Raw genomic sequence first — 19,745 nt, 5'->3', positions numbered from 1 at the left:
CCATCCCCGCCTCTTCGACCTGTTTGTTTCCTCTCCACCTATCCTCTCCTCTATCCCTCTTCTATCCGCCTCCCACTCTCTCCCTATTTATTTCAAAACCCCCTTCCCCTCCCCCTTTTCTGATGAAGGGTCTAGGCCCGAAACGTCAGCCTCTCTGCTCCTATGATGCTGCTTGGCCTGCTGTGTTCATCCAGCCCTGCACCTTGTTGTCTCGTCCTTACCCTTAACAACTTCTCCATTAACTCCTTCCACTTCCTACAGACTAAGGGGGTGGCCATGGGCACCCGCTTGGGCCCAAGCGATGCCTGCCCCTTCGTAGGATACGTGGAACAGTCCGTCTTCTGCTGCTACACTGGCCCCATCCCCCACCTCTTCCTCTGTTATATCGATGACCATATCGACACTGCTTCATGCTCCCACGAGAAGCTTCAACTTTATTAACACCTTTCACCCCAACTGCAAATTCACCTGGACCATCTTTAATATCTCTCTCTCCTTCCTGGTCCTCTCTGTCGCCATCTCTGGTGACCGCCTTGAAACCAATGTCTATTTCAAGCCCACCAACTCCCACAGCAACCTAGACTACACCTCCTCTCACCCACCTTCCTGCAAGAATGCGATCTCCTATTCCCAATTGTTCCGTCTCCACTGCGTCTGCTCCTAAGGTGGGGCGTTCCACTCCCAAACATCCCAGATGTCCTCTTATTTCAAGGACCGCAACAACCCATCTTTGGAGGTTGAAAATGCTGTCGACCGCATCTCTTGCGTTTCCCGCATCTCTGCCCTCACATCCCCTCCTCACAACAAAAACAAAGACAGAATCCCCCTTGTCCTCAAGTATCACCCCACTAACCTTCATTTCCAACGCATCATTCTCCACCACTTTCGCCACCTATAATCCGACCCCACAACCAAAGAGATATTTCCCTCCCCACCCCTATCTGCCTTCCGTAGGGACTGCTCTCTCTGCCACTCCCTCATCCGCTCCACACTCCCCACTAACCCCACCACCTCCACCACCTTTCCCTGTAACCGCAGGAAGTGCCCCTACACCTCCCCCCTCAGCTCCATTCAAGACACCAAACAAACCTTCCACATCAGACGGAGATTCACTTGCACATACGTCAATGTGGTCTATTGCATCTGCTGCTCCCGATGTGGCCTCCTCTACATCGGTGAGACCAAGCGGAGGCTCGGAGACCGCTTTGTAGAGCACCTGTGCTCTGATCGTGGCAAACAACAACATTTTCCGGTCACGAAACATTTTAACTCCCCCTTCCACTCCCTTGGTGACATGTCCATCCTGGGCCTCCTCTAGTGTCACAATGACGCCACCCGCAAACTGGAGGAACAGCACCTCATATTCTGCCTCAGGAGCCTACAGCCTAATGGCCTAAATGTGGATTTTACTAGTTTCAAAATCTCCCCACCCCCGGCCTCATCCCATGACCAATCCACCCTTTCATCCCCGCCTCCTTGACCTGACATAACTTGTCAATCTTCTCTCCCAACTCTCCGCTCCTCCCACCTCACCGACCAATCCCCACCACTGCCTACCTGCTCTCACCTATCACCATCCCACCTACCTTCCCCAGCCTTGCCCCTCCTCTCTCTATTTATTTCATAGCTCCTTTCCCATCCCCCCCATTTCTGAAGAAGGGTCCCGACATAAAACATCAACTTTCCTGCTCCTCTGATGCTGCCTGGCCTGCTGTGTTCCTCCAGCTGCACACTGTGTTATGTCTGACTCCAGCATCTGCAGTTCTTACTATTTCTGTGGATAAGTGACTGAGATGTTAATAACGGACCATCTTGGGACAAGTGATCATAATTCTATTAGTTTTAAAATAGTTATGGAAAAGGATAGGCCTGGTCCACAAGCTAACGTTCTAAATTGAGGCAGGCTAATTTCGATGGCATTAGACAGGAACTTTCAAATGTTAATTGGGGGAAGCAGTTAGTAGATAAAGAGATTTCTGGCAAATAAGACTCTTTCAAAAGTGAGATAACGAGAGTTCAGGGACAGCATGTTCCTGTTAGTGTGAACAGCAAGGCTGGCAGGAGTAAGAAACACTGGATGACTATAGATATTGAGGCTCTGGTCAGGAAAAAGGAGACAGCTGGGATCATGTGAATCCCTTGAGAGTATAGGAGTACACTTAAGAGGGAAATCAAGAGGGAAAAAGGGAGCATGAGATAGCTTTGGCAGATAAGGTTAAGGAGAATCCAAAGCGATTCTACAAATACATTAAAGGACAAAAGAGTAACTAGGGAGAGAATTGGACTCCTGCAAGGTCAACAAGGCTGCCTTTGTGTAGAACCACAGGAAATCCTAAATGAACATGTCACATCAGTTTTTACCATGGAGAAAGACATAGAAGCTAGGGAACTCAGGGAAACAAATAGTTTACATTGTAGAAGAGGAGATGCTGGCTATCTTAAAAAAATATAAACATGGATAAAACCCCAGGACCTGATCAAGTGTATCCTGGGGCATTGTGGAAAGATAGGAAAGAAATTGCGGGGCCCCTAGCAGAGATATTGTATCATTGACAGCCACAGGCGAGATGTCGTAGAGACGACTGGAGGGTGGCCAGTGCTGTGTCATTATTTAAGACAGGCTGCAAGGAAAAACCAAGGAATTACAGGCTAGTGAGCCTGATGTCAATGGTGGGTAAGTTGTTGTAGGGGATTCTGAGATACAGGATCTACATTTATTGGAAAGGCAAGGACTGATTAGGGATAGTCAGCGTGGCTTTATGCGTGGGAAATCATTTCTTACAAACTTGGTAGTTTTTTTTTGATGAGGTGACCAAGAAGATAGATGAAGGCAGAGTGATAGACATTCTCTACATGGAATTTAGTAAGGCTTTTAACAAGTTCCGCATGGTTGACTGCTAAGTAAGGTTAGGTCACATGGGGTCCAGGGAGATCCAGCCAATTGGATAGAAAATTGGCTTGACAATAGGAGACAGAGGGTGGTAGTAGAGGTTTGTTGTTCAGACTGGAGGTCTGTGACTAGCAGTATGCAGTAAGGATCATTGCTAGGTTCACAGTTGTTCATCATTTATTTAAACAATTTAGATGAGAATATAGGAGGCATGGTCAGTAAGTTTGTTGAAGTTGGTGGTGTAGTCAACAGTGAAGAAGATTATCTAAGATTACAATGGAATCTTGATCAACTGGGCCAGTGGGCCCTGGAATGGCAGATGGAGTTCAATTTTGCTAAATGTGAGGTGTTGAGTTTTGGTAAGACAAACTAGGGCAGGACTTACAAAGTTAGCAGTAGGGCCATGGGGAGTGTTGCCAGACAGAGAGACCTAGGGGTGCAAGTACATTGTCCCTTGAAAGTGGCGTCACAGGTGGACAAGGTGGTGAAGACGGCATGTCATGTGCTTGTCTTCACCGGTTAGAGCACTGAGTTCAGTTGTTGGGACGTCATATTACAGCTGTACAAGACATTGGCAAGGCCATGTTTGGAGTACTGCATACAATTCTCATCGCACTGCTGGAAGGAAGGATGTTATTAAATTGGAAAGGGTGCAAAAACAATTTACAAGGGTATTACTGAGACTGGACGGTTTGAGTTATATGGAGAGGCTAGAAAGGCTCCTTTTCCCTGGAGTTAGGGGGCTGAGATGACCATTTAGAGATGTATGAAATCATAAGGGGCAGAGATAAGGTGAATAGCCAAGGTCTTTTCCCCTAGGGAAATCCAAAACTAGGAGGAATAGGTTTAAGGTGAGAGGAGAAAGATTTAACAGGGACCTGAGGGGCAACGTTTTCACACAGAGGGTGGTACGTATATGGAATGGCTTTCCAGAAGAAGTGGGAAAGGGAGTACAGTCACAACATTTAAAAGACATTTGGATAGGTACATGATAGGAAAGGTCAAGAGGGATATTGGCTGACACAGGCAAATGGGACCAGTTCAGTTTAGAAACCTGGTTGGCATGGACAAGTTGGACCGAAGGGTCTGTTTCCGTGCTGTATGAGTATATTAGCCATGACTTATAGCATTCAAACAGAGGTTGTAATACCTGCTGGCCACTGGATTATAGGTTTTTTGTACAATGCTTGACTGAAACAGATTTTTTTGTTTGGGTATGACAAAAGCTGCCGTAAACTCATTGTTTTTAAGCGTACTACAATTTAATTATTCACAGCAGGCGGGATGCATAGAGCCTGGTCCTACAGCATTGCACTTACTACGCAGCACAACTGAATGATAACCAATCTGTTTGCTTAGAAACCCAAATCGAATCTGTGCCAAAAATTTTTATGCCACCATAATCCTGTCATAAAGCCAGAAGAAGGGCCTGTTTGAATAACTGAAGTGGTGATGTGCTTTTGGAAGGGTTACAGGGGCATTAGCCCTCCTGGAACCAGTATTACTTCCCAGCATTCCTTCACTGTTAGGGGAGGGGGTTGAGGCCAATTAAAGGTGCGGATATTCAGATAGTTACACTCCTTGGCCCAGAGGTATTGATTGCCATTAACTTTGGACCCATGTTTGCCCTAGAACAGAACTGACCTAATCTCAGTAGATTACAGATATCACTTGGTCAATCTTAGGGGATAGTCAGGAGGACAACCCCTCACCAGACTGTAACTTAAATTGCTACTTAGTTGTTAGGACAGAATAAAACTTAGGACAGAATAAAACACTCAGCTTCCCCCTCTCAGCTGTTCAATGTCATTCTGTAAATAAATTTCAGTGTACTCTATCTTCTCTTCAACAACACCAAATCTTGATATTTTTGCAATAGATCCAACTGATATATTGTAAGAACATATCAACTCCTCTAATTCCTTTCAATATTTTCTCATAAACTGAGAATTTCAATCTGCCCTCTTATTCTCTTGCTCCTTTTTCAATGTCTTCTTTCTTCCAATTGATAGATGCCTGAAGACTTATCAAATGTGAGGGCTCATTATGCAATTTTTACACAAAATGTAGCTACTTTTCTTCCAAAGCACATATCTGAGAAAATCACACCCCTTACTGAGCATGACCAGTACCTAGTGCTTCGCATTCATCTTGCACAGAACTGCCTGCAGCTTTTAGTATTGCACCAGATACACCTGTAAGAGAAAAGAATATTAAAAAGAAAATAGGACCTTTGTTACTTGAAAAAAACAGAATCATCAGTCACATTTAGATTTTTTGTGTAATTTGGGCAATTTTAAAATTGGACGATAATGCAAATTGGTCAGTGGAGAGCCAACCATTCAACCTTCCCCAAAAGTTATTTTCCCTCACAGAACAGTGTGGAAACAGGCCATTTGGCCCATCAAGTCACACTGACCCTCTGAAGAACATTCCCACCCCCCTATCCTTGTAACCCTGCATTTCCCATGACTAATCCATCTAGCCTGCATGTCCATGGACTCTGGGGGCAGTTTAGCGTGACCAAGTCACCTAACCTGCACATCTTTAGACTATGTGAGGAACATGGTGTACCTGGAGGAAACTCACACAGACACGAGGAGAAGGTGCAAACTCCACACAAAATGTAGCTACTTTTCTTCCAAAGCACATATCTGAGAAAATCACACCCCTTACTGAGGGGTGGAATCGAATTGGGGTTCCTGATGCTGGGCGGCAGCAATGCTAACCACTGAGCCATCGTGCCACCCTCAGGGCTCTTTAGAGGACATTAAGTCAACACTTGAATGTTATTTGTGCAATTCTGCTCCTCGCAGGCCCAAAAGAGAAGTCAATAAAAATTAAAACAATTGCAATTTTTTTGGCTGGTCCTTTGGACCTAAATGCTCATCCACAATGGTTTCTTTATTCAGGTTGAAATAATAGTTGCACCTTGATAATGTCATAGAAGCTCAATTTACTATTTAATGAATGATCCCACCAGTTTCGAGTCAATGCCCTTTCTGTCTGCAAAGGAAAATAGTTTAAAATTGAAACCAGTGTGAAATATGCCAAAGAATAGTTGCACGGCCAATTTTAACTGCCTATTTCCGCACTGTTCAGATGACTGTAAGTTGTGGACATTTTTTTCCATTTAGTGTCTATTTAGAGAGATGACCACTTAGACTTACCAGTATTTAAGTTTAAATTGTTGTTGGTAGAATTTACTATGGCATCTGTACTTTCCTGGGTGATATCACCTTTTTTTAGATTTATTGTTATCCCACATATTTGTATTCCTGCTGCTGCTGGCGTAGAAACTGCAGAGAGATCAAAACATCATTACTCTGAATTAAATGAATATATGATTTACATATGTTATGTCATTAAACACTAAACATTTTTCTTGTAAAATCTTAAATGACAATGAATTATGGTTTCTTTATTTTATTTGCAATTTTTACGGTTTTAACATATTTTAAGGTTACAGCCCTCATTTGCAAGTCTCTGTGTTAGGATGACAGCTTGATACATGATCTAGAGTTGCTCCCACTTCCACCACATTTTCTATTGAATCCTTTAGTTCTATTAAGCAGTTGCTGTCACATTATTTTTCTTGCGTTCTTTCCTGTTTGTTATCTGTATTTACATCTTAATGAAGTTCAATCAATTCGCTTCCTCTCATTTATGTCCTCTTTGGGAAAATGTGTTACAAAGGGCAAAGATAGGACTCACACGTACATTTCCCTGACCGTGTAGTGCGTGGGACGTTAAAAGGAACAAAGTAAAACATTTAAGAAAATGTTGGAACTTGTCGTACAGGGATTTCATTATTTATGATATTAAGAAAGGTGTAAAATTTGAAGCATAAATTTTAAGGCCTCCTAGACAGAGGAAATAGCCTTGAAAATAACTGAAGGCACCCACTTCCCCATCCTTGTTGTCTCTGGCAATATTTTACAGAGCCTACTGCTGAATGATGGGGGAAGGTCCTTGAGCTTGTTGGTAGGCTTATTTAAGATGGGGTTTCTGAGGACCCCAAATGGCAGTTTTTAACCAGACATGAGTGGAAATTATGCCGTACATGTTCCAGTCAGTATCAGCTGAATGTTGGGCCAAAGGGCATTCATTCCTCCTTCTTTTTGTGAGACTAACAGGCCCAAGGATACATATCTACATTCGCTGCTGGGACCAACCACATGGTTCCCCTGCATCCTGTCATGACTTCAGATATGAGGGCCACATCCCACTCTTTATCCTAATTCCTTTTGATTCACAGATCAATTAAGCCTCCTGATTGTACATCAGCTCAAGGCCAAAGGGTTTCCCTGGGGCTTGCAAACTCTGACCTCAGGTCACCACAAGAACCGAGCCCTGACTCTCAAACTATTCCAGGGTGTCACAATTACAGTCAGCTGTCCAGCATCCTCTGGTGGTCAAGTTGATGATACCAACTCACCAGGCTCAGGGGTTGGGTGGGGGTGTGGAATAACACACTCATGGTTTTCATCCGCCTTAAGAATCTTGAAACTACCTCACACATTATCCATTATGCCTTGTGCAAGTGGAACCGTGATTACAATAAAGGCATGAGTCAAGTCCCAGAAATTTCCCACAATTCATTCAGTCAAGCTATGCCAAAGATTAACATAGCTCATAAACTGTCATGAGAATTATGTCAACAGAAGCATTTCTAGAAACTATTGACGTTCCAGTTGTATTTTGTTAAATTTGTTGATTCTACTGCCATGCTTAAAAATTACGAGTGATATCTTACCTTGGGGAGGTAGTATTGGTGGCATGTGGGTTTGTTTCTGTTGTAACATAATCTAAGCATCAAATAAACAATTATTAAAGAGCAGACAAGTGTGAATAAATTAACAACAATGCATTATTCCTGCAACTGGTTCAATAAATTCCTTAGGATTCTCAGCAACACAGATGTCAGCCTTTGGCCAATTCAATTTAATTCACAGAGCATAAAGAAGCAGCTGAACACACACTTGATATGGGGTCAAGTAAATTATACAGTTGCAGTTAAGGATAAACAAGGGAAGGGTATTGATTGATTAATTATCACCAAATTCATTGGAAGGGTTCTAGTGGTGCAGTACAAGTGTCCCTACCTCTGAGCCAGGAAGAACCAGGTTCAAGTCCCATGTACTTCAGAGGTGTGTAATAAAATCTCTGAACAGGTCAATTATAAAATTGTTGACTGCATTTAGATTGGAACTGAAGGGTCTAGTTAGGAAGCTGGGCACTACACACTTAAATTCTGTGAATAAATCTAATGTCAAAAATAAACTCTGTAAACTGATTCTCACTTCACCATCTGGCTTGGATCTAATTTAACAGTAGCCTGAAGATTTGTGCTCTGGTACAACTACAACACTGGTATCTACCAGATAATATGGAAAATGGTGTTATGTCCTGTCCAGAAAAAGCAGCACAAACCTAATCTAGTGAATTACAACTTTATCAGTATAATATTGGAAGGTGTTAAAAATACAATCAAGTGGCACTTAACAGCAAGTGCTACATTCAGTGAAAAAAGACAGAATTACAGTTATAATGAAGTACTTCTTTTAAGCCCTTTTGAGGTGTTTTTAGCCATTTTAAGCCTCACTGGCACCATTCTTATCGTGCCCCCTCCCTTCACCCTGTAAACGTTTGGGACCTTGGCATTAATTCTACTCAACAATATATATTCATCTGACTTTTAGACGAGTATAATGGTTTACCAGGCAAATAAGTTGAAGTCACTTGATTGTGTAGACTTACAGGTTGTGGGTGGCTTGACAAACTCTGGCACTCTTCCTTGGTTTCAATTAACAATATGCATCCACAAACTCTGGCCTTGACTTGTAGGATATCTTTGTGTTTAGACAGTGCTTTGGCCTCTCCTGGCTTGTTGTAAGTATACGTTGCTGACTGAATTTGTGATAACTTATCCTTAATAGCAGAAACTGCCTCATTCATATGCTCTGCTGTACCAGATATTTTTAAACCTGGAGAAGGCTTTCTGATATATGATATAATGATGTCTTTGTTTTGAATTTCAGGTAGTTCTGAAAGAGTGAAGCAATTTTCCATATAGTTCACCTGCATTACTGTGGCAGAAATAACTTGTGTGATCACCTCCTTATTGTCTAGGTAATTGTTTATCATTTTTGCAACATCAACAACAATGTTGGAATATCCTACAATTAATATGGTGCCCTGATTCTTCTCCTCTCTGATTCTGCAGCCTGCAGTGTTTGACTTCATGTCAACTTCTAAATCATCAAGGAACCTTTTCCAGTTGTCAACTTCAGTGACTTTGATTTGTTGTGGAGTCAAGTCAATCCTAATTTCCTGGAAAAGTTGCTTTATTTTATCTTCCCCTTTACTTACATCGGCCTTGACAGCCAAGAGCTCAACTGATTGTCCATACACCAATGTGGCCTTTATACCATTTTGAATGAAGTGAGTTTGCACAAATTCCTTGAGGTCTAACGATTTGATAAAATCCGTCATGCATGAAGACTGATTGAGGGGCTTCCTCTCTAACTGTGATTGAAACTGGCTGATGATTTTGTGAGCTTGGCAAACGTCTTCCTTCAGCCCTTTCAGTTTTAAAGTAGGGGGAGCTTTGCAGGTGGCGATTTCCACAGAGGAAACAGTGGCTTTGACATGGCTTTGCACAAATTCCAACTCCTCGAGACTTTGCAATAAAACCTGCTCTTCAACGGTATTTCTTTCGATATCTAATTCTTTCCTTGCTTTTTCCAATATTCCCTCTAGGACTTTGGAAGTTTCCAAAATGTTAGTTTTTTTGCCAACAAGGACAATCTTGTTTTCTGCAGAAGAATAAACAACATCAATGCCAGGTGCTTTCAGCCCCCTACTTTTGTTCTTCACTTTCTCCCACAATTCTTTATCTGTTGGAAAGTCCCTGAAGTCGAATTGCCCAATGAATTTCTGAATTGCCTCTTCTGCCAGCTTCTTCCAGTCCTTAGCAATTTTGTAGCACAACAATATATTTGCATCAAAAGATGGCTTCAAAATCATTTGGTTTGAATTTTGAGAGTCCGTAAATGTAATGTTACAATAAACACTCTTTGCAATTTCTTCTATCTCCTGTTTACAGCGACGAGTGTTTGCAATGTAGTTCAGAAGAACAGTATTGATGCAAATACCACATTGTTCAGGCAGTTTGAATTTTGGATCATTACCTCCACACAATGATAATTGCTGATCATGGTAATAGCGAATAACTGATAGCTGAACACCCTTTAGGCAATGCTCCCTCTCGATGACTCTTTTTACCACTGCAAAAATACAATTGGAACAAAGTAAATTGCACAAATAAATACATTCTTTACCTAGTCTTTTGTAGACTTACAACACACTCTCAGTCTGAAGGAGAGTCATATTTAACTAAAATAGTTAGGTCTGTTCCCTTCCCTGTAAATGCTTTCAGATCTGCTTCATATTTTGAGCACATTCTATTTTTATTTCAGACTTACAGAAACCAGAGCATTTTGCCTTGATTCCACACATGTTTATCAGCTTTTAAGTGCAATTTCATTCAGCTGCCATTGTGGGTCAGCCACTGAGTTGGATACCTGAATCAATTCCAGAATTGAAGTTTTGATGGGAAAGGGACAGTAAATCAATTTTCCCAGTTGTAATTATTCCCTGACCCAATCTTTCCGCAAGTTGGCTTAAAATCAGGGCCATGAATAGTTATTATGAAACTTAGAAACAATGTGGTGGAAAAGACAAAAATTTAACATTTGAATTATGAAATACTGTTTTAAAAAATAGAAATACCATACCCTCATGATCTTGGTAACAAACAATAGCTTTCTCTGCATGTCTTTGAACAATGATTTCAGTGATATCCCCACCACCACTGCGATTTGTATTTGAAAAGTACAAGTCGAGCAAATCATCACTCAAACTGGGCTGAACTCCTTCTATCTGCACTGAATTTGTCTTGGCCAGTCGTTTGGCAGTGATGCAACTGTTTTCAAATGGCTTCTGACCACAATTCTTCAGAAAGGAGTTGGCATCTAATAAAACAACGTAATGAAAAGTTCTATATTACAGCACAATAGACATTCTTTACGATTTGCAATACAGAATTCAGGGAAACCATTTCATTAAGTCCATCTATCAATCACACTGACTTCAATTCCAAACATGCAAATAAATGAGTCACTATTAACTAAAGAAAAATTGTAAAAAAAAACACAAAATTTAAGAATACCGACCTATATCAGTCTCAAATGTGATCACCACTGTTTCACCATCCTGCAAAGGTTCAATACGATGCCGTGTGCTATTACTGAGACTGTCAATGTACAATGAAATATGATCTAATCTCGAATTAACATCAAAACCTTTCAAAAGAAAAGTTCGGGGCTCATACTTTTCATCTTCTTTCCTTCTATCATATAATTGCACATCCAGAGTTTTGCCACCCAGCTTGTGCTGTTTTTGTGAAATTATTTTTTCCAAATCTGTAAACACAAACCAGAAAGGCAAAACAATCAGTCAATTTTTTATTTGTGTGCATCTTACCTTGTATTACCCTTAACAAGCATTGTGCACAATAAAAATGGTACAAGTCCAACTGTTTTGTGCATAACCTAATGTAACAGGCAACCAAGGAGAGATTGTGCTGAAAATGTTCATGAAGTCATTTGCAGCTACCTCATAAATTCACAGATATTCACTGCAAATTGTGAACTAAGGATACTTTGAGAGAGAACTGTCAGTCTTACACATTACTTTTTTCAGCAAAAACAGAAATTGCTGGATAAGCTCAACAGGTCTGGCAGCATCTGTGGAGAGAAATCTGAGTTAATGTTTTAGGTCGAAACGTTAACTCTGATTTCTCTCCAACAGGTGCCGCCAAACCTGTTGTGTTTTTTTCAGCAATTTCTATTTTTGTTTCTGATTTTCATCATCTGCAGTTCTTTCAGTTTTTAATTAATTTTTTGAGCACGTCAGTGAAAAGTTTAAAAAAACTGCATTAGTGTGTTTTGGTGCTGTGAGTGCCTTCCATACAAAATAATTACTGCTTTCCTTCTACCCTGTTGTTAAATCAGATCTGAGAATGTTTGGTGTGAGCTGACCTTGATGTTACTGAAAAGGTTTATTTGTCTCTTCTCTCCAGTAGCAGACTCAACAGCTTGTGAATAAGGTTATCCTGTTCTGGGATTTTTGAAAGATTTTACTTGCAATGAAAATGATTTTGAGACTGAGTTATGTTTAATTGCTGTGCTTTAAAAACAAAGTGATCTGGCGAAGATTTACAATGGAATGGTCAAATGCAATAGATATTTAATAAAATGTTTTAAAGCTGGCCGACCATTTCAATGAAACAGATACATTAAGTATCTTTGGCCTTGTCCCAATTCTTGTCATTAACAAAAGACATAAAACCGTTCATAATATCATCTCAGATGGTCAAACAAATATGCATTCAAATTAGGCCCAAATCCAGGAATCGCTCAGACTTCCAACAACAGCTAACTTTTCAACAGTTGCAGATGGAAGTCAAAAATTCCACTTTGTGCCATACCCATGAACCCCTGTAATATGTAATTTGGATTATAAAGGGCTTCCATGATTACATCACTTGTTACATTATAATTTACATGGGTACTGGGTAGTACAGGCATAATTCCTCAACGTAAGACATTCAGAAACTTACGAGAGCAATCAGGACAACTATATTTATGAGGATGTTGAAACTGAGCCCAAAATCTGAAACTGAGGTGAAAAACATAACACACCATTCAATGAGTTATTATAAATCATGGGCAGTGAGATTAATACATCCTTCTAAAGCCTGGGATTGCTAATTGGGTGAAATCCTATGATTACATTGAATGGCATTCCCTCAATTCTTTCTTTCCCTATCTCAAATGTGCTTTGCTCTCTCTGTCTTCCCCTTTTATAAATCAGGCACTTGCTTTTAGAAATAAATTAAAGTCTAGAACTGAGACTATGTATTAGTCTCTTACTAAACGGAGTATGTGCTGTATAAAGCAGAAACTATTAATAATTCTACTTGAATATTACTTTTATTTAATTTTACTGTTCATTTGTGCCATAAAAAGACAAATTCTATGGACTCCTGTGCAGAATATTAGCACACCAATGCACAGCTTAATGTTATATAAATAGTAGGTATCTGCCGAATGCAATCATTTCCACTTTGGTACCTTTAGATTTCTGCCACGTATTCTCATTGTTTCCCTCAATGTTACAGTTAATGATATATACATTTACCGTTTCTGCTTGAGCAGGTTACAAACCAAGAAGTTACGTCATTTTCATGGATTTTCACATCTGACGCAAACTTTTCAAAATACATTGCTACAACATCTGTATCTAATGGACCATCACTGCTGACCAGCATCTGACTGAGGCAGCTGTCCTCTGTGTTGTAGGGCTCTAGAACTGAAAAAGAAAAATCCACATGTGAAGGTGATATTTTTCCCCCGCTGTAGATAACAATTGTGACACATAATGATGGCTATGATAAGATAAAATTAGTTCTGCAGAAACAAAGTCTGTACCTGATCCTTCCATTGGAACTGAAGATCCTTGATTTTGAGATCCTTTTGTTAGCGTCTGCAGAATAATAAAAAGGGAGTATTCACAGAATTTCTACAGTGCAGAAACAGGCTGTTCGGCCCAATAAGTCCACATTGACACTCTGAACTGCATCCCACCCAATTACCCTATCCCTACATTTCCAATGGATAATCCCCCTAACCTATGCATTCCTGGACACTGTGGGCAATTTAGCATGATCAATCCACCTAACCTGCACATCTTTGGACTGTGAGAGGAAGCCAGAGCACCCAGAAGAAATCTGCACAGACACCAGGAGAATATGCAAACTTTACACAGACAGTTGCCTGAAGCTGGGATTGAACCCAGATCCCTAGAGCTGTGAGACAACAGCGCTAACCACTGAGCCACCAAGCTGCCTATTGCACAGCATTATTTATTAATGTGTTCTGTGTAAAGTAGCCGTATGTTTGATTTGGAATGAATGAAAATAAAGACCACAAATAGAATAAAAATTAGTCAGCTTGCTTTCCATTTTTCTCCTAATTTTCTCTCCTCCCCTAAATGTCTCATCCTGAGGTATTCTTCCATCACAGATTTATATATTTTGGTATTGCTATGATCCTAGCTAATGTTATTAGAGGGCAAGACTGATCCCAGACTGGAATCTGTCTTAATAGATCATATTTTAAAACATTATCGACATGGTCTTTCAATGAAACATAAGTATGCAATGTTGCAGATTTGGTCTAACAATAAAACAAAGGCTTGTTATATGAAAGAAATGAAGCTAAAACAAAACCAAAGAATTTACACATAACACAATTTGAAAGACTTCAAAACACACAGAGAAACAAAATCCCCCTGTTCCAACACTATTCCTTTATTCTAAACACCATAAAAAATTTCCTTTTTATCACATCTATAGTATTGCAATGTTGGGTAGAGTATTTGTGGATTGGAAAGCAGAACATGAGAATTTGGTGTTTGTAAATCATAGAATCCCTACAATATGGAAACAGGCCCTTTGGCCCAACAAGTCCACACCAACACTCAGACATCCCACCCAGACCCATCCCTGAACACTACGGGCAATTTAGCATAGCCAATCCACCTAACGTGCACATTTTTGGACTGTGGGAGGAAACTGGAGCAAACCCATGCAGATATGGGGAGAATGTTCAAACTCCATGCAGATAGTTGCCTGAGGGTAGAATTGAACCAATGTCCCTGGTGCTGTGAGGCAGCAGTGCTAACCAGTGAGCCACCATGCTACCCCAATATTGGTGTTTGTAAAATGATAGTGGGGGAAAGCAGTGTGTGGTCCCATTAAAAGATGATGTGCTTTTTCTATGCTTAGAGATTCAAAAAGGATGTTTGTGGGCAGCAGCTTGTGGGTTTGCAGGTGCACACACAGCACCTGAATTGAAACATTTGTATCAAAAGGCCGTACTGTTAGCAGGCCAAGCTGCAGTTTCTACCAAGACAATAAATTTTGAACTTAGCCAATTAATTTGTACCAGGCACTTAAAGAACAAAGAACAAAGAAAATTACAGCACAGGAACAGGCCCTTCGGCCCTCCAAGCCTGCACCGATCCAAATCCTCTATCTAAACCGGTCACCTATTTTCCAAGGATCTGTATCCCTCTGCTCCCTGCCCATTCATGTACCTGTCTAGAAACATCTTAAATGACGCTATCGTGCCCGCCTCTACCACCTCCGCTGGCAATGCGTTCCAGGCACCCAACACCCTCTGTGTAAAGAACTTTCCAAACATATCTCCTTAAACTTTTCCCCTCTCACTTTGAAATCGTGACTCCTAGTAATTCAGTCTCCCACTCTGGGAAAAAGCTTCTTGCTATCCACCCTGTCTATACCTCTCATGATTTTGTAGACCTCAATCAGGTCCCCCCTCAACCTCCGTCTTTCTAATGTAAATAATCCTAATCTACTCAACCTCTCTTCACAGCTAGCACCCTCCATACCAGGCAACATCCTGGTAAACCTCCTCTGCACCTCTCCAAACCATCCACACAACCAGAACTGTACGCAGTATTCCAAATGTGGTCGAACCAAAGTCCTATACAACTGTAACATGACCTGCCAACTCTTGTACTCAATACCCCGGCCGATGAATGAAAGCATGCCGTATGCCTTCTTGACCACTCTATCGACCTGTGTTACCACCTCCAAGGTACAATGGACCTGAACACTCAGATCTCTCTGGGCATCAATTTTCCCCAGGGCTTAGATACCAAAAACCCATTAAATCTAAATCTGGTGGTTTTGACAACATAGGGCCAATCCAACTGTAAGAACTTGATATGTTATAAAGAGTATAAAAGAAGAGGGCAGTTGGACAAGGACAGGGGAGCAAACTGCCACCTGCCAGAGTTAACAGCTCTCAGCTCTAAAGAAAGAATCGCTGGCTCTTACAGTCTTCTCTAAGTTTTAGAGAAAACGCCACCTAAATCAAAGTTACCTATGGCACAACTAGTTAATATTCCTGACAGAAGAATTGACGGAGAAGGCGTTCCTGACAGAACATTCTACGGAGAAGTCAGAGAACATTCTGGAAGATACGCAACCTGGCTGTAATTTTGAAAGACCAAATTCAATTTTTAAAATTTTATTTTATGAAAGTGGGACTTATATTTATTGGAACAGCATACCATTAGAATCTTGTTTTATTTGAGAATAGTTATTAGTTAGAAGGGGTTTATTTGGCTTGTTAATAATTTAGTTAATTTGATCACTGTTGGAGTTAGATAAATAAATTATAACTTGTTGATTGTCAACATGATTGTCAGGGGTTTGTTTTATTTAAAGCTGTTGAAAGGCAGATTATGCTACTTCTCACACTCCTTTTTAACAGATTATAGGGCAAGGCACTCCTCTTTGGGTGTCAATTTTAGTTCTAAGGGTTGGTGAGTGGTCAACCTCCACTTTATAAAAACAGTTTTGGACTTAACTGTCTCTTTAAATTCCTGATTTTGACAGTTTGATAGTCCTTTCCTTGATTACTCACACACAACTGAGCTTAAACTTTCATAGCTTTAATTATCCCCTTCAGATGTCTAAGCAAACACATCTGGTATGAAATTTTCATACTAAAAGCCAGGTGCCTAATTGTGCCTAATTGTTCTGAAATAACTCCTTTCTCCAGGAGAAACTGTATCCACATCTAACCCCAGATAGGTTGTCTGTGAACTGAAACCAAAAGCTTTTCAATCTTTGGGTTTCATGATTCTTGCATACCAAAACAATATAATGCTTTTCAATATTTTCTCTGTTTGATCATAGAACTCTCACAACATAAACAAATTCCCATTGTCACTCAGGGATTTTGATTTTGGACAGATACTGGTTTAAAATCATTGCTTTAGAAAGGCTGACAAACCGGAGTCATCATCACAAGTACAGATTTCTGAAGAAGAATTCAAGAAGTACACCAATATCTAAAGAAAAGAGAGTTCAGTGAGCCATTAATGCTCAAGGGAGATGGTCCAGTACTATCAGCTTGTGACAAAAGTGACTTTGGCTACAGATCAATATTTTAGACAATTTGTGAATTCTTTTTTGTTTCTGAATTTAGTTCCTTGGGCAAAGTACTTTAAGATTATACCACAGTCTTATAATTTTAGCCAGACTTGAAGATTCCTATTCTGTGAGTTTCAACTCACAAACTTTGACGTGAGACAAAGTGTAGAGCTGGATGAACACAGCAGGCCAAGCAGCATCAGAGGAGCAGGAAAGCTGGTGTTTCGGGCCTAGACCCTTCTTCAGAAATGGGGGAGGAGAAGAGGGTTCTGAAATAAAGAGGGAGAGAGGGGGAGGCGGACAGAAGATGGATAGAGGAGAAGATAGGTGGAGAGGAGACAGATAGGACAAAGAGGCGGGGATGGAGTCAGTAAAGGTGAGTGTAGGTGGGGAGTTAGGGAGGGGATAGGTCAGCCCAGGGAGGACAGACAGGTTAAGGGGACGGGATGAGGCTAGTAGTAGGAGATGGGGGTGGGGCTTGAGGTGGGAGGAGGGGATGGGTGGGAGGAACGATTGGTTAGGGAGGCGGGGACAAGCTGGGCTGGTTTTGGGATGCGGTAGGGGGAGGGGAGATTTTGAAGCTTGCGAAGTCCCCTTTTCTCCCCCTTGGTCCAGGAACTCCCCACCTACGTCCGTGACACCACCCACGCCCTCCACCTCCTCCAAAACTTCCAATTCCCTGGTCCCCAACATCTCATCTTTACCATAGACGTCCAGTCCCTATACACCTGCATTCCCCATTCAGATGGCCTAAAGGCCCTCCGCTTCTTCCTGTCTCGCAGGCCCGACCAGTCCCCCTCCACTGACACCCTCATCCGCTTAGCCAAACTCGTCCTCATCCTCAACAACTTCTCTTTCAATTCCTCCCACTTCCTACAGACAAAGAGGGTGGCCATGGGTACCCGCATGGGCCCAAGCTATGCCTGCCTCTTTATAGGTTACGTGGAACAATCCCTCTTCCGTACCTACACTGGCCCTAAACCCCACCTCTTCCTCCGTTACATTGATGACTGTATCGGCGCCACCTCGTGCTCCCACGAGGAGCTCGAACAGTTCATCCACTTCACCAACACCTTCCACCCCAACCTTAAGTTCACCTGGACCATCACCAATACCTCTCTCTCCTTCCTGGACCTCTCTGTTTCCATCTCTGGCAACCACCTTGAAACCAATATCCATTTCAAGCCCACCGACTCCCACAGCTACCTAGAATACGCCTCCTCCCATCCACCTTCCTGCAAAAAAACCCCTATTCCCAATCCCTTCGCCTCCGCCGCATCTGCTCCCAGGGTGAGACATTCCACTCCCGAACATCTCAGATGTCCTCGTTTTTCAAGGACCGCAACATCCCCCCACTCAGTGGTCGAGAACGCCCTCGACCGTGTCTCCCGCATTTCCCGCAACTCATCCCTCACACCCCGTCCCCGCAATAACAACCAAAACAGAATCCCCGTCGTCCTCACGTACCACCCCACCAACCTCCGGATCCAACGCATCATCCTCCGACACTTCCGCCATCTGCAATCCGACCCCACCACCAAAGACATTTTTCCCTCCCCACCCTTATCTACTTTCCGGAGGGACCACTCTCTCTGTGACTCCTTTGTCCGCTCCACACTCCCCTCCAGCCCCACCTCACCCGGCACTTTTCCCTGCAACCGCAGGAAATGCTACACCTGCCCCTACACCTCCCCCCTCACCCCCATCCCAGGCCCCAAGAAGACTTTCCACATTAAGCAGATGTTCACCTGCACATCTACTAATGTGGTATACTGCATCCGCTGTTCCCGTTGTGGCCTCCTCTACATCGGGGAAACCAAGCGGAGGCTTGCGGACCGCTTTGCAGAACACCTACGCTCAGTTCGCACTAAACAACTGCACCTCCCAGTCGCGAACCATTTCAACTCCCCCTCCCATTCGTCAGACGACATGTCCATTCTGGGCCTCCTGCAGTGCCACAACAATGCCACCCTAAGGTTGCAGGAACAGCACCTCATAGTCCGCTTGGGAACCCTGCAGCCCAATGGTATCAATGTGGGCTTCATAAGCTTCAAAATCTCACCTCCCCATACCGCATCCCAAAACCAGCCCAGCTTGTCCCCACCTCCCTAACCTGTCCTTCCTCCCACCTGTCCCCTCCTCCCACTTCAAGCCCCACCCCCATCTCCTACTACTAGCCCCCTTGACCTGTCCGTCCTCCCTGGACAGACCTATCCCCTCCCTAACTCCCCACCTACACTCACCTTTACTGGCTCCATCCCCGCCTCTTTGACCTGTCTGTCTCCTCTCCAGCTATCTTCTCCTCTATCCATCTTCTATCCGCCTCCCCCTCTCTCCCTATTTATTTCAGAACCCCTTTCCCCTCCCCCATTTCTGAAGAAGGGTCTAGGCCCGAAACGTCATCTTTCCTGCTCCTCTGATGCTGCTTGGCCTGCTGTGTTCATCCAGCTCTACACCTTGTTGTCTCAGATTCTCCAACATCTGCAGTTCCTACTATCTCTGAAACAACTTTGACGTGACAATTTGCAGAGAAGGAGAAGGCAAAGCATTCTGCTCCTCAGGTAAGTTATTGTAGGCTCTGTGTGTACAAATCTAAAATTCTCCCACAAACTGGGTCTCTCAAACTGTTATGTGACTGCAGACTGTGGCATACTGCGTGTGTGTTGTACCGTTTCAAACTATTCTTAATAACCTTTATATCCTTCCTTGAGTAAATATTGTTTGCCCTAAACCATTCTTTAATTTGCTACCTAAGGAATC

General features: G+C 42.3%; 1 protein-coding gene across 1 annotated transcript in view; it reads right to left on the bottom strand.

The window, feature by feature from the left end:
* LOC109923655 overlaps window positions 1–19,745 on the bottom strand; it is a 64,248-nt gene that overhangs the window by 35,871 nt on the left and 8,632 nt on the right. Inside the window, exons 3-10 of the mRNA XM_048599247.1 lie at window positions 13,447–13,501; window positions 13,157–13,327; window positions 11,128–11,376; window positions 10,690–10,926; window positions 8,651–10,179; window positions 7,647–7,698; window positions 6,061–6,189; window positions 5,023–5,085 (exon numbers count right to left, since the gene is read on the bottom strand). Coding sequence (XP_048455204.1) covers window positions 5,023–5,085; window positions 6,061–6,189; window positions 7,647–7,698; window positions 8,651–10,179; window positions 10,690–10,926; window positions 11,128–11,376; window positions 13,157–13,327; window positions 13,447–13,501 — 2,485 coding nt within the window. The remainder of the gene's footprint in view (window positions 1–5,022; window positions 5,086–6,060; window positions 6,190–7,646; window positions 7,699–8,650; window positions 10,180–10,689; window positions 10,927–11,127; window positions 11,377–13,156; window positions 13,328–13,446; window positions 13,502–19,745) is intronic.

The sequence above is a fragment of the Rhincodon typus genome, chromosome 7 (assembly GCF_021869965.1).
Source record: "Rhincodon typus isolate 14 chromosome 7, sRhiTyp1.1, whole genome shotgun sequence".
In the NCBI taxonomy this organism is placed as follows: domain Eukaryota; kingdom Metazoa; phylum Chordata; class Chondrichthyes; order Orectolobiformes; family Rhincodontidae; genus Rhincodon; species Rhincodon typus.
The sequence above is the reverse complement of the archived record's forward strand: the minus strand, read 5'-3'. Positions and strand labels throughout refer to the sequence as shown.